Source organism: Colias eurytheme, chromosome 23 (assembly GCF_061535395.1).
Source record: "Colias eurytheme isolate Ceu_HAF_F1 chromosome 23, ilColEury1 Martin Lab GWU primary, whole genome shotgun sequence".
NCBI lineage: Eukaryota > Metazoa > Arthropoda > Insecta > Lepidoptera > Pieridae > Colias > Colias eurytheme.
This window is the reverse complement of record NC_143002.1, coordinates 2,819,275-2,835,696: the sequence shown is the minus strand read 5'-3', so window position 1 is coordinate 2,835,696 and position 16,422 is coordinate 2,819,275. Positions and strand designations below refer to the sequence as shown.

General features: G+C 31.3%; 1 protein-coding gene across 2 annotated transcripts; it reads left to right on the top strand.

The window, feature by feature from the left end:
- The first annotated feature begins 10,900 nt into the window (after positions 1–10,900).
- LOC149898177 (uncharacterized) lies at positions 10,901–12,372 on the top strand. Of its 2 annotated transcripts, XM_090115587.1 has the most exons (4): positions 10,901–11,110; positions 11,233–11,488; positions 11,578–11,595; positions 11,878–12,372. In XM_090115587.1, exons 1-4 carry the CDS (start codon positions 10,988–10,990, stop codon positions 12,252–12,254), a joined length of 774 nt encoding a protein of 257 aa, XP_089971713.1. In that variant the 5' UTR covers positions 10,901–10,987; the 3' UTR covers positions 12,255–12,372. The 2 variants fall into 2 exon arrangements, with proteins under 2 accessions (XP_089971713.1, XP_089971714.1); XM_090115588.1 differs by lacking the exon at positions 11,578–11,595.
- The last annotated feature ends 4,050 nt before the right edge of the window (positions 12,373–16,422 follow it).

Here is a 16,422-nt window from a genome sequence, read left to right as displayed (position 1 = left end):
CGTACGTATGACGTATAGAATATGATCACTCAATTTTATATAGGAGAAATGCATCTACCCAAAGGAGCACGGTGGTTAAAAATACATGAAGAAGAATTTTATTGCAAACTTTGCCAGTCTAAATAGATTTGAGCTATATTAGTATGAAATGGTTGACCATCACAAAGGTCTAAAACAACTTATCTCAGGAACTCAACATTTTATAGATATGCAATCAAACATTTTTACAACAATTTCTGATATTTGTATCATTTCTATACTTCTAACTTGTAGGAAATTCATTAAAATTTTTAATTTATCATATCATTAATGTGCTGCATTATTTAATTAAAATTTCCCAATTTTTATCACAAAATCTAAAAAAGATTAGAAAGCAAAGACGCTATTTATCCAGTAATTTGGAATCTTGCGGGAAAACTAAAAACATCAGTAAAACGAAATTACAAGTAGAATTAACTGCAGAGAATCACTCCATAATTTCATTTACTCTTCAGTCGCGGTAATTTTGTTTATGAAAGAAATTGTTAACAACAATACAATGTGAACTTCACATACATTGTTGGATTTACTTTCATAATTTGTAAGTGTTTCTCACAATCACCTGTGCGACTAAGTATACCTGGTTATTTGGAAAAATACTAGAATAATTATTTAGCTGCAGATAACCCTTGTTTGGAAATTGATGGCTGTGAAATAAAAACGCTGTTAAACGCTCGATTCGCGAGTAAATTGTTTTAATACGAATTAGGTTTTTTAATCTGTAGTTGTTATTATTATCAACTCATATTTGATTATTCTGGAGGGACTTTATAGGTCTACCACAGTATTACAATATGGTAATACTGTGGGTCTACTATGAGGGCAAGCACTCACGACAAGTGTAATTTCGAAGATTCGTGATGCGATAAAAATTAAAATATCAACGCCTCACCTCAACTTATCAATAAATTGCTTATAATTTATGTTGGTCGAGATCTGTATGAGTTAGAGAAGAATAAGCCGACGAGAGCATATTATTATAATTAAACATTAGATTTATATCATTCAATCAGATAGACGTATCATAATGTCACTTAATAGCAACACACGGAGACCTCTGCATAAGGGTTGTGAATTCGCTTACCACAGGCGATCCACATCCACTTTTGCTTTAAAAACAAACAATCAAAATCGGTACCTATTTTTTGATAAATTGTTTGTAATTGTTTTATAATATTTAACATTGGAGGAACAGAAAAAAAATAGGTTTATTTATTTTAGGGAAAAATATTTCTTGTCTGCTGCCATTGTAAAAATACATGAATACACACAGTTGCATTACAATGCAACTATTGTATTAAGTATCACATTCTATCAAATAACATCCAATTATTACACGAATTTACAACTTCCGCTGTGATCGCGTTTTTATAAGCATAATTCATTATTTTATTGCATTGGCATTTAACTAGTTATACGTGAGAAGCAAAAAAGAAAGGATTTCAATGGCTAATGATAAAACTTGCCTGAAGAAAATCGTTGAGTGAAATAGACGAAATAAACATTTGCCTCATCTCTCAAGTAGGGGAACTAAAAATAAAACTCTTGTGATTCAGTGATTGTAATGGATATAATATTATTATGTAAAATTGTTCACAATAACAGGAAAAGGGTGCAGCTTTCAATTTATTTTTACGCATTTGATTAAACTTATACTTGTATGAAATAAAACACATTGGAAAACAAACGGATTAAAAAAATTCTAAACGCTGAAAACTTTTACGATATCAAAATGAGACGCCTACATTTATGAATTGAGCAAGTAATACAACATTCACTGTACAATAATTGCTAACATACTATTTAGTAAGAATTGAACGAATGATTAATATAAATTAAACAATAATAATCCACGCTGAAGATGAATATAATGTAAATGCTTTCTTATTATAAATTGTTATAACCAACCATATGAAATTGAATAGAGAATAACAAAATTTACTTCAAGCTATTGCTTGAAGCAAGGCTTGAAGTAAATTATGTAATCGTAATACCGTAAGGTATGTAACTAGTAAAATAAATATAGTGAAATTAGACCTTTTCTTAACTTCAGTTATATTATAATGAATAGTTAAAATGTAAAAGAATGAGATAACCTAGCAAAGGATCCTTATTATAACAATACAAAACAATATGTGCTGTATACAATTGGTACATTAAATATCAGAATAAAACTAAAAGAAACTATTACTTAAGTATAAGTGTGAAACCTCAACGCTATAAATGCGAAGAATTTAATAAATTCTAACGTCTAATCAGATACAGTTTCGGCAAAAAGTGGCTCGTTCGCTCTTCATTCATTTTAGTTTATTTGCTAAATCTCACATTACGAGAAGTATTATTATAGTTAGTCCATTTAGTTACGCTACATTATTACACTAATAGGTTTTTGTTACGGACTGCAGTTACTCTGTATTTATCTTGAGTTTTTTTTTGTGTGTTTTGTAAGATAGTAAATGTTTGGTGTTTCTAATGCTTAAGATGATTAGATGCTTGTGGCTTGCTAAATGTGGAGTGATTTGTAATTAATTAGAGATATGCATAATTTTGAAACATTTGTGAAGTTTTTAGTGAACATTTAAAATATATGTAGATCCTTTCATATCACTTACCTATGGCATAGGTACTAGAAAAAGGCATATCGGAAAATAAATGTGGGACGATTATGAAGATAATAAGACAATAATAGATGTTAAATATGCTTATATTTATTAATATAAATAAATTATTCTCAGATGAGTACATATTATAATATCCTTAGGACAGTCTGTTTTAGCAGTCTAGCTTTCCGCCCGCAGCATGCCCGCGGCCGCGTAGTCAAATAAAACCCCACATTGTTCCTGTTCCCGTGGGAATTACAGGAAAAAATCTGTCACATATCCTTTCACAGATCTCAAATTATCTTCATACTAAATTTTATCCAAATCAGTTCAGTGATTTAGGAGTAAAGAATAGAAAGAGAGAAGAAGTTACCTACTTAGTAGGCATTCTTCAGTCTATAAAGAGCAAAATATTGCCTTTAATTGGTATAATTATAAGTTTAAAAGGCTTAGAGAAAGCAGTACTTATCACAATTGAGTGATGTTGCGCTACAGTGTGGAAAACGCACATTTTGTTGGAAACGAGACGCTTAATCGATAACTCGAGCTTACCGTTAGACTCGTTTATACCTCACGATAAAATTTAATTTATTTTTAGTTTATTATACGAGTATTTTTTAATGGGAGATTATTAATTATATCTGAGATATTTTATTTTCATTGCAGGTTAATGCAATGATAGTTTATTTATTAAAACCGCTTCCAAAATCATTCTAATTGAATAAATACATGTTTCATTAACATAATAATATTGTCTCTGTATTTAATACCAGCTAATATATTTTATTGTATTTAAGTAATGGCCTGCCCTTGGCTGATCAATATATTAGGTATTATTATCTAATAAAAATCTCACATACCATATTCAATACATTTGTTGCATAAGCTTATAAAACTATAATATATAATTATACTATATCTCGTTAATTATAGAGAATTTAATTAGTATCTTCTAGGAAAGAGCGTTATAATAGACCATCTTCGTTATCAAATAGTTTAGTAAAGTTAGTACTTCAAATGCAATTTAACTTTTTAACCTGCTCTACAAATTATTCTACATAAATTTGAACACAATATTACGACATGAAATCGTGTCGTATGGTGTAAAAAGCTCTACGACATATTTAAAATTTCAAGACTCATCGTAATCACGATACGTTGACATAGATCGAGACCGCTTTCGTTTTTCATTTTACTTTCGACCGATGCTTTAATAATTATCCAAATATCTATGTATTTCATCAGCTTAATGATAATAACGCATAACTTAGTTTATTCTATGTATTATGACGGTCAAAGGCGGTTCTAAAGGAAGTCTTTATCTTACTAATAATATGTGCTAATATAATAAAAGTGAAAGTTTGGATGGATGATTGTATGTTTCTACTCGTTCACGTGTAAACTACTGAACGGATTTTGATGATACTTTGTAGTGATGTAGTTTATGTACCAGGTTTGTTACATATATATTAACTTACGTTGCAATATGAGAGCAGATTGTTTCTGCTCGTTATGCGAAATCGAAGGAGAGAGAACTATAGAATAAAAGCTCTACATAAAGCTATATGTATTATTTTTGTTGTTTAATTTGAGTGCAACCTGTAAAAGAAAACGTGAAAAAATAAAACACCATTTCGCTGTAGTCATTCACATGAACATATTATTAACTCATCATTATACAACAAATATTTTGACTGTCATCTACAATAAGCTTTATGAATCGTCTGTGAATATGGTCCATTATAACTTACTTGCTAGTTGCCAGTCCGTGTTCTATAACAATAAAAATATTATTTTTATTTGTAGAATTGTCAATGCATATCATAAAAGTATTAATAACGATAATTTTATTATTAAGAAAATGTTTAAATATTCTGATTTTTTTAAATACTCTCACAATTACCAAGCACAAAAACTTACATATTCGTATTACAATGTGGTACTACTACGAATAAGACGTCATCACAATTTAATTATGCATTCACTTTAAGTGTCTATGAGTTTCTTAAAAAAAATCAACGATCACTTAGCAAGTACCTCATACACATAATATTAGGTATATGAGATGATTACGAACAATTAAAGATGATTGCGCATGAATAATGTAATATTGCATTTTCTTACTATTATAGGCTCTATATAAGGCTCTAGTAATTTTTACGACTTTTTGGAAAATGTTTTAAAACACTTTTGCATTTTAATATTTATACTTATGGAAAAAAGAGATAACAAATTTGAATGTCATAAGCTGAATTCTGTTTAACCTCCCCAAAACCCAGAACGCAACACATTATACAGATAATACAAACCAGTGTATGAATAAAATAATATTAACATATTTATTAGTTAATTCAAAGATTTACGTCCTTACCTCACAAACGAGGCTTGACAAATGTTCTATTCCTGACGATCGTAATAATTTATCTTAGGGAAATGCTGACCTTCAAACTGTGGATTTCACTAAAAACTAGTCTTGTTTACTTCCTGAGAAACGAGAATTGTCTAAATTTCTTTCTACGTTTTCTTTTCGCTAATTGTTTACATATTTTAATGTGTCTTGAAGCATACAATTAGTGGTAACGACGGTGTTTTAAATTTGTTTACTAGCTGTTAGCTGTTAGTTTGCAATAATTTTGTTTGTATTTATTTTTTTAAGAAATACCCAAAGCTTTATATTATTAATTATAGATCAGGGGAATTTAAGAAATGTTTCAATTGATACGGAATTATACATGATTAATTTACCTGCTTATTATATTTATTAACTTTATATCATTAAATATTATAGTTGCATAAATACAGATAACAATGTATTCATTATTTTTACAAAATAGTAAAACAATAACAAAGAAAAGCTATATGAATGACGTTAATTACGCAAAGTAATCCTACTACTATTATAAAGGCGAAAGTTTGTATGGATGTATGGACGTTTGTTACTCTTTCACGTAAAAACTACTGAACCGATTACAATGAAATTTAGCACACATATAGAGGGTAACTTAGATTAACACATGGGATAGGTTTTATCCCGGATATCCCACGGGAACGGGAACTATGCGGGTTTTTCTTCAAACGCGGGCGAAGGCGCGGGCGGAAAGCTAGTAGTTTATAAAATTCGCACAAACTCCCTGATAACTCTTTCATTTTATCGAACTATTTCCTTAATCTTAATAAAAAAATACTCATAAATTATAAATGTTTATGACAGACTATAAAACCGGTCAAGTGCGAGTTAAAGTCTATGGTCGGTTCTCATAGGAAGTATGTTAGTAGGATAGTTTAAACCCAATTAGTTTTCGAGTTACATTCTTCAAATCTACCAGTTATTTTGACGGCCATTTTGATGGAGTGGTTAGGCTGAATCATTTCAATCGAGAGTTTTCGAGTTCGATGTCATAGTAAATAAACTATTGGTTATATAAATTATACAATTATAACCAGTTTATTCTGTATATGTTTAGCTGCAGCATAGGCTTAGCTTCTGTTAATTAAAATACCAATAAGTCCTACAAATATTAATTATATAAATGGTGACTTTATCTGCAACTGGCCCCTTTATATCATTAACTAGCTGCTCCCCGCGGTTTCACCTCCGTGGCTCCACTCCTGTTGGTCGTAGCGTAATGATATATAGCCTATAGCATTCCTCGATGGGCTATCTAACACTGAAATAATTTTTCAAATCGGTCCAGTAGTTCCTGAGATTAGCGCGTTCAAACAAACAAACAAACAAACTCGTCAGCTTTATAATAAAGATATATTCCGAAATAACTTACACATTGCTATTTACTGTCTGTTAAGTTTAACTATGTGAAGAGACGTTGGAAGTGACAGTGGACAATATCTCCTCAATTTTATTTTTACAGTCGTGCAAATCTAATTCGCACTTTGTTACAATTGACAATAAGCAATATCTAACCACTGAATTTAGCAATTGTGTTTGCACGGATGCATCGTGGAACTTCTGCTCTGAGATAATAATAAAAATATCAATTTAATACTTTTGTGCAATATTTGGATAGAAAAAGCTTGGTAATTACTATATTGTTAGTGGCCGTTCAGTTGTTATCTTAGTTTTTATTATTGATATACACATCATCCTTACTGATTATCTTCTTATCAAACCATTGGGATTTTATCTATAACATTCAGGTATCGCATATCAAACGGTGAAAGAATTTTTTTATAAGTCGGTCCAGTAGTTCTTGGGATTAGCACGTTAACACAGTCATCAGATTTATATTATAAAATATTATATAGATAGAAGCATCAGACTTTCAAAAATTATTTACGTAGTTTAGCAGAAATTATACAATTATTATTAACATTTCTGCTAATTGGCACGTTCTCAATTGACTGATCTTTGTTGCAGTACTAATGGATTATATATGACAATTTATGAAATAAAATGCTGCTTTGATCTGAAGCAAATGAATAATTTACTATAATAATTGATTTACTAAGCGTAATTTGTGGTATTAGAACCTTAAAATTTGGTTATTTCATGGTTATTTCTTGTTAGCTAAGACAGCCGACAGACAGTTATTACGTCGTTTGAATTTATCGCTACTTCATGTTAATATTTCTTATAATGTATGTAATTATTGTTCTTAAAGCGTACAAATGTGGAACCCAAAAATATGAAATTACACATAAATAAAGATAAAAATATGTTCTTGTATCCGCAAATACGCCCACGTAACTGCTTTCTAGCGCAAAATAACTTCAAAACCGGACTCGTCGTTACAGAGATCATGGATAATAAACACACAAATTCTTTTGGACTTTTACTCACATTACTTTTTGTTTAAGAAAAAATTTCGAAATCAGAGCGTTTTTAAAATAAAAACGAATTGTCTTGATACTGTTTCTTACTTATCATTTATTACAGAGCTTAAACTTGATTAGAACTATAAATAGGAGAGTTGTCCATGGACAACATGTCAAATAAACTACCTAGTTGTAGTTCGATTATTCAGCAATGCTTCACTTTTATTGTAATATTACATAAGTATTATATTTAAGAAAAAGGCTGAATACATGAAAACTGAAATTTAATTTATTTCTATCCTACTAATATTATGAGAAAGTTTGTGAGGATGGATGTATGTGTATGTATGTTTCTTACTCTATCTTACCGAACCGATTACTATGAAATTTAGCTAACATATAGAAGGTCACTTGTACTAACACATAGAATAGGTTTTAACCCGGAAACCCCATGGGAACGGGAATTATGCGGGTTTTTCAATGAAAACGCGGGTGAAGCCACGGGCGGAAAGCTAGTATTGTATGTCGTCATACAATATCGTTCAGCTATGTAAGCTCAGTTACAATATGTACTTTCACTATTATTTCAACGCAATGCTATTGCGGGATCAATAAACTGATAGCATGACCTTTCAACTTTGCCACTGTATGAAGTAAGGTTAAGGTTCTTCAAGGGCAGGCTTGTATTATACAACAAGAGACTAAAACTACCTTTAAATTTCCTGCTATTTTGAGTAAATAATTGGCCTTTAATCGTTAGGTTTAACATTAACCGTAGTTAAATATGTGTAATTGTCAACCCCATAATTTCTATTCTATGCAAAAATTTATCAGATATCAATGAAATTTTATGAAAAATTTATACAGATATAGAATATTATGAATTGTAATAGCACACATGTTATTACGCCGGCTGCAGCTAATAGGTACTAATTTTAGATTTTTTTTTATTTGAATTAGTAACTAGATTAGTCTAGCCACTAGGCACATACCTATGCCTAAAATGATACATAATTGCAGAAATAAAGATTAATTAAGACAACATCATTATATATTTATAATTTCTAAGTTCTCATTGTAGTGAATATAAATTATAGTAGTTTTTACAGAAAATGATTCTAAATGAGCAAAAATTTCAGAGTGAAAGTCTTTTCTAAGTCTAAACTAATGCATAACTTTCCGTATTTGTGCAAAATTAAAACATGGCGCTCATTTATATTTTCAACATAATATTATACTTATGAGAAAGTATTCTACATGGTTATAATGCAAAAAATGTTGAGTTTCTTGTTTAAAATTATATATTTATACTTGTAGAGAAAACATTAAACACCTTTATGTATTTTTTTAGTAAAAAAAAAGACGTGTGGCACTCGACGGGGACTGCCGTGGTAAAGCTTTTGCATGCTATGCCTTCAAGCCACACCTCCGCGCCCGTCAGAGTGGGGAGCGTGAGGTTTTTTCGTTACGGAATTTCTGGATTCGGTCCCCGCGCTCAAGGCCCGCGATAGAAGCTATGCAATAGCTTAAAAATATCTTAACATTACAGTTGCTTTTGTTTTGTTATCATACTGTTTCAGGATTTTGAAATTTAATGGACACTTCATAAATTTTATTTGTATTAGTTAATAGTTATAATAACAAAATAATATGCTAATAATTAAAAGAAAAAAAAATATTATGCTGTCTCTTATAGCTTATTTGTTTCATTACAATTTCAAACAATATTTATTGTTCAATGCTCTACTTGTAAAACAATGAGGTTCCTATATTATATTAAGTATAATAAATAATAAACAAAAGGAATCAATTGTAATAACTTTTATTAATGTAATAAAACTAAACCTATATACTTTCGGAATAAATGTTAAAACTATAGACCGGGAGATACGTTGACACAAAATTTCGAGTCATTTGTAACAGGATGGCGGTTCTACAGGGTTCTTAGTACGCAATGACAAAAAGAAAAATGATGGTGTGAACGCTGGTACCGGCGGCTTAGTCGCGTGGGCGTTAGTCGAACTCGTCGGAAAATAGCGAAAGTCAAACGATTTGTAACAGTATGGCACTTATTTTTCCTGTAAGTTTGAGGATCAACGAATATAAATACAAAATTTCAAAGATCTAGGTGTTGGAAATCTTCACTTATATAAATTAATAATAAATTTATTTTTCAAGTATGACAGCACTTTTTCCCCCTACTAGAAGTATGGCAAATATATTAATGGTCACATTTTATCAAATACTCTCCAAAAAGCCAAATGCAATACTGGTACAAAAAGATAGGCGAAATAAAAAAAATTTGCAGATCATCAGCGGTATGGCGACCATTTGGAATCGTCCGAAAAGTATGGCATGGTGATTTTCGTAAATGGCTGCACGACGATGGTTACCTGTGCAAAAGTTAGCTTGGTACAAATGGTTGAATAATTGTTTTTTTTAAATCAACACATTCGCGTCGGTATGGCGGGCTGTAAGTCATACCGGAAAAGTATGGCATGACACTACCGCCTACTTCTTTTTTATGGGCTATCGGTAAATTCTAAAATTTTTGTGTTACAAATCGTTTGACTTTCGCTATTTTTCCGACGAGTTCGACTAACGCCCACGCGACTAACCCACCGGTACCAGCGTTCACACCATCATTTTTCTTTTTGTCATTGCGTACTAAGACCCCTGTAGAACCGCCATCCTGTTACAAATGACTCGAAATTTTGTGTCAGTATCTCCCGGTCTACTACTCAATACTTTGTTCCGTTCTTCCTTTCATCCAATGAGGTGAAAGTGAAAGGGATAAAACATTAATTAATTTTATTAAAGGTCCAAAAATTTTACATTCTAATTACTATTATTATACTTAAACCATACTATGATGAATAACATTGCACGAATAAATAGTAATACATAATATTATGCTAGATAAAATAGTTAAAATATGTCCCATGCCCCACTGGGACAAGGATCTACCAGTACACATAATATACAAAGCTTCTCTTAATATACTTTCATTTTCAATAAGTTACGTATAAAATATTATTCAATGTGTTGCTTAAACAAAATACGTGTAATTAGGTCATATAATAATTAATTTAAATAATTATATCTATTGACGATTTAAAATATTCAATTCAATTATCTATAAAACTACTTAACATACGATTAATTGAAACTATAATTTTAATACTTAAAAGTAATGGCAAATTCATAATTCACTTCATACACAAAAAACCGTTTATCGAATAAGCCTACTTAATCTTAAAATATTACACAAATTTCTAATGTGTATATCAAATAAAATATCGAAAATATGAATTCGGAACTTACGAAACCAGTAAAGCCAACGCCTTTTGATAACAACTAATATGTACAAAGCAAACTGATTTGCATACACATTAGGGTCCAAACTGAATCGAATATCTTCCATAGAGAGCTCAGTCTAAAGAAAATAGATAAAAGTGGGGTGGGAGCGCAATAAAACTGTATGCGGGCACCGACAGCAAGTCAAACATATCTTAACATCTCTCGATGTCAGAAAATTATTAATCCGTAAGAAAAAAAAAATAAAAAAAGTAAAAATGAAGTTCGCTTTGGTTCTCTTGGCCTTAGGGGCGTTAGTTAGTGCTGAAGAAGACAAAACCATGGAAACAGCGATTAATTTTATCAAGGACTGCCAAGGGGATTACTTCTTATGTGTTAAGGTCAATAATTTTATTGTAGTGAAAGTGATCAGTGAATGTGATATCAGTGACCGCATCGGGCCGTTCTAATTCTTAATCATTTTTAATTTCATCACAAGCTTTAACGGTTTTTAATTTTGCAGGAGAAATTGCTGAAAATTGTCGATAATGTGAGGGCATCTAGGAGCATATCTATCGCTGAGGGTGTAGTGCTTAAGGGTGAGCCTGCCTTAAGAACCGGGAAGCAGTTGGAGCCCTTGCCCATCGACCCCATTGCGAGAGACACCGAAGTGAACTATAGGTTGTTGGATGGAGTCGTAAACCTATTCGAAACACACGCTCTTGAAGTTAAAATGAACGATGCTGAAAAGGAATCCTTCCAACGCTCGTTAGAAGAAGGTAAATTTTATATAAATTTATTTAATTGAATTATAATTATGCTTTAGTTGTATGGATTAACACAGATTTTAAATATTTATTTTTTTTAGGTCGCGGCAAGAAAAAGGGTATTTTTATTTCTAATTCAAATAGATAGATTCCGTGTCCGTGGGTTATAGTGAAAAGGGGCAGATCTATTTAACATTTGTTTATCAAAATTTCGTCAAGGGCAAGTAGGCTCGGGCTCATCGCCTTGCCAGATTCTGATATTAATTCTTGTTTCTTTACTTCCAACGGGGTTCCAACGTCCTAACTTTCTTATTTGTTATGCTAACTAGAATTTAAAGGATACGGTTAAGATATTTTGCGAGCATTTTCTATGAATTTATAATACCTATGTTTATTTTTAGGTCGTGGTAAGAAGAAGGGAGGCAGCGGAATCGGAGGCATTATCGGACTTCTTGGAGCCAAATTGTTGCTTGGAAAGTTGTTCATCGTCAAGCTGATTGCTCTGAAGGCTCTCGCGACCGCTAAGATTGCTCTGGTTCTGGCTGTAGTACTCTTCGTCGCATACTGCTTCAAGCAGGACCACACCAAGACGACATACGAAGTGATACCCCACGCTCATCACCACGAGTCGCACCACCCAGTCCACGTGGAACATATTGCCCACGATCTCGGCCATGATCTCGGCCACGGTCACGGCTACTCCGGCTACGGATCTGACTGGAACAAAAACATCGACGAAGCCCAGAACCTCGCCTACTCAGCGTACTCACCGCACTAATCAATCATAAACTAGACCAAATGTATTACCAATAGCATCCATTGTACAAAGACTTATTTATTTAATTTATTGTTATTAACTTATTACTTACTGTATGGAATAAATTATTATTGTTGGACACATGGCCATTCATTTACCTGTTTGCAAGTCATTAATGAAAGTACGTTACTATCGCTTCGAAAGTCTCTCTTAAATTGTAGCCTGTATCTCTAGCTGAACAATTTCACAGATGATATATTATATGACATAATGAACGAGTAGAGAATGATTTTTTTAATGTTTATTTTGCACAGATAATTAATTTGAACAAGTTTATGCAATTAAGTAACGGTTTTCTGTGCATCGTTAACTGTTTTTATTTATAACGGAAACGAATTTTGTGATTGGAAATGATTTAACATTGAGACACGGTATGTTCATTGTGCGTGTGATAATCGCTTTTGACTTTCGAAAAGATCACTTTTACTGAGATTGATATTTAAGTAATAATATTTTTGAAGAAATGAGGCATTCGTTTATTTAGTCAGTAATTGCATGGATTGAGGTCATATTTTAACCAGACTTATTATGCCAATGATATTAAAAAGGAAGGAAATTTGGCTTATTAAATCCGTTCATAATTCCGTGAGAAATTATTATGAAAGACATTTCTTCCTTATTTATTCCAAAAAAATAGACAAAGAAAAGAGTACATATTACAGGATGCTTAATACGGATGTAATATTAATAAAGTAACGTTATAGTGCTTTGGAATTCAACAAGAAATTCTATCAAATAAATCTCAAGAATACAATCCACCTTTAAATCATTTTCACTTCCAATTTTCTAACGAATCTAGCAAGCGGAGAAAATAAATCATACTGAATGAAGTAAAAAACTACTGGATGAAGTATATAACTAAATCTATTTCGATGAGGCCATAAATGTTTAATATAGTATTTTAAAGATTTATTTAAAACTATTGTATTATTATTTTTTATATGGTAGCTGTAATATCTTATGATTATTTAGATAAGATAGAATTAGTTTCCACAGCTACATTTTTGGAAATAACAATATGAAGTATTTACGGTAATGTCAATATTTAATATTAATTATAAAAAATAAGAAAGAACGGTTTAAAATAATCATCAATTCCTGTTCAACAAGAATTTAAATTCATCGTTTACGAAGAAAGTTGTTTGGAAAACAAAATACATGTTTTATGTTATTTGCAAGAATATATTGACAACTAGTGGTCCGCCCCGGCTTCGCCCGTGGTACCTACATGTTTAAACTATCCTATCTCTCAAGTTGGATCGAACTGCACAAGGTGTGCGAATTTTATTATAATCGGTTAAGTGGTTTAGGAGTCCATTGAGGACAAACATTGTGACACGAGATTTATATATATATATATATTATTAAGATTAAAAATAAGACGTTCTCAAGTTATTTCATAGTCTTTAAACGAAAGTTTTTACTAAGACAGATAGACAAACAGAAAGTGTATTACGGTAATAAGGTTATGATAACATACATGGTCAAATACGTAGTCAAGTATGGGTACTGTTTCGTTAGTGTTAGTTTGGTGTTAAAGGCCTGGGTACGAATTCTGGAGAATTAAATAAGTAAATTTGTTGTTTTTTATCAGAAGCTCAGACAAAGATGATACTTAAGTAATTAAGTACTCAACAACAATCAACACTTTTATTTTCGTCTGCACGGATAAAAGCTGTACATAATTTGCTTTTTAAAATGATGGGCGAAGCCAGGGCGGACCGCTAGTAGTAAATAATTATAACAGCAAAGCTTCATAGCATGTACACATTTTTTATTTTTACAAACAGTTAATAATAAACAGCCTAAAATAATGCAATGTGAACCAACATCTAAAATAGTAAATGCATTCAGCACTTATAAGAGAATAATTATGTAACATGATGTTAAGGTCTGAATATAAACGTGTTACCAACATAGCAAAAACATCGGCACTTGCTTTTGGTCATTCAACTGCGTCTAGTCGAGTCTTCATTTGCAATGCCACTACTAATGCTCGAAGATTACATATAATTTTCATACGTAATATATTTGACTTATATTTTCGGTTTTATTTTAATACTTATACTAATACTAACACTAATGCTAAAATGCTATAAAGCGCCTCTGCTTGTTAGACATTTTTAAGTATTATATTATACTTTAGTTGTATAAGATGATTGGAATATGGATTATGGAATCTGATACTATTAGTTAACATACAAATTATATTAATAGGTACACTTTTTTTCTTTAAAGTAATAATATGTGATGTAGTTATACTGTTGGTCGTTTATGATTGTGTAAATTAACGATCAACGAAGTGGGCTAGCAAATAATACATATTACCTATGTGCTAAATGCTGAACATTCAAAATTGAGTTAGCGTGCAGTTATAAGCCAATTGCCTTTATGGTACAGCACTTGCCTCTGGATTGTTACAGCCATTTTAATGTTATCCAAAGCTCCGTCATTCAAATTAAGTTCTAACCTCCGCCCTTAAAACCATGTCAATGTACAAAAAACACTCTCTCTGCTTTATTTACGTTCGTTCCACATGTTAATTTCGTATAATATTAGTCGAGAAATCTCGCATACCGCGGCACGTGTTAAAACCGGTTTGCAATTATTGCTTTCTACGGTCTCTCGTTTTATCCATCTTAGTGGTCAATGATGCTAAGCTTCGGTTCACCTGTATTAAATTTGACGAACATTTGTGGTTCTAAATCAATGACACGGTCGGTGGATCACGTGTATGGCATGGCTGGTGCGTGACTTTCTTTTTGATTTTTTGAAGCTTCTTGCATAAAATTATTTTATGAAGGTCTGGTTCAATTGGAAGCAAAGACAAAAATTAATTATATGACATCTTTACTTGTAGTATAAAACAAGTAGGTAATTAACCATAGTTGTCAGTCGAGTAATCTGTCAAAAGTTTGAAAAAATTTGTCAAAAGCTTATCTAGGCGCTTTTTAAAGTTTTTATCTAAAAATCCCACTCATTAGTTACTGATATTATAATTTTTATATAACTTTATATGAGTAACCGTTTAGCACTATTAAATCGAAGCTTGCACCTCTACATAATGGTACGTTTCAAAAAGAAGCAATTCAACTTTACGTTCTTTCTTTTGTGTATTAAATAACAGCAAGTATAAACTTTGCTATGTAATTTGGCCGAAGTAACTCGCACAATAGACTTTTTGTGAGTAAAACTATCTCATGTTATATACAATAATAATATGACAACAACATAATATTATAATATGAACAACAACTTTTAAATGGACTATGGAGATTCTTGTCGATTCTTCTTCGTAAAAATATGTTACGTGTTTTCATGTCAAAAGTGCTTCAAATATAGAAGTCTAATTGAATAAATAAATCTTTGAGTTTGAGTTGAATACAAAATAACAACATACGCTTTGAAATGTTAAACACATTAAATCCAACACACATGCTATATTTTGATACACATACTTACTAACAAGTTAACTCTTCAAATGTAGATCATTCTCGCTACTCTTACTTTCAAAAAGCTCATGGAAAATGAATTATTGTGTCATAAAACTCGCTTCTCGAGTTTATTCTATAGTTTACTCCATAAAATGTGAAAGTTGAAATTTATAAGTGGTGTAATCAAATGATCGGTGTTGAATTACATTTTCCCTTTATCTTTGTAATGTGATTTCATTTTTCTCTCTCATCCATACTAATATTATAAATGCGAAAGTAACTCTGTCTGTCTCTCTGTTACTCAATCACGCCTTAACTACTGAACCAATTTGCATGAAATTTGGTATAGAGATATTTTGATACCCGAGAAAGGACATAGGATAGGTTTTATCCCGGAAATCCTACGGGAACGGGTTTTTCTTTGAAAACGCGGGCGATGCCGCGGGCGGAAAGCTAGTATTTTATATTTTAAAATATTTACATTGGTTACATGTAAAATATTAGAAATACAGCTTTAGTTGTCGATAAATTATTTTCTGACCATATCAATAACTTTATTATGATTTGCTTAATATAATAAATGGCTGTGAACAAAATGATGACAGAAAAATCGAATAAACGGCTATAATATAGCTTTTTGCGAGTCAAAAGCGCTAGAGATCGATCGAATACCATTAAAATACCTAGATTTTTCT

Coding starts and splice junctions, on each gene's coding strand:
- LOC149898177 (XM_090115587.1), top strand. CDS start 10,988: ATGAAGTTCGCTTTGGTTCTCTTGGCCTTAGGGGCGTTAGTTAGTGCT. Junction 11,111..11,232: donor ATTACTTCTTATGTGTTAAG/GTCAATAATTTT, acceptor TTAATTTTGCAG/GAGAAATTGCTGAAAATTGT.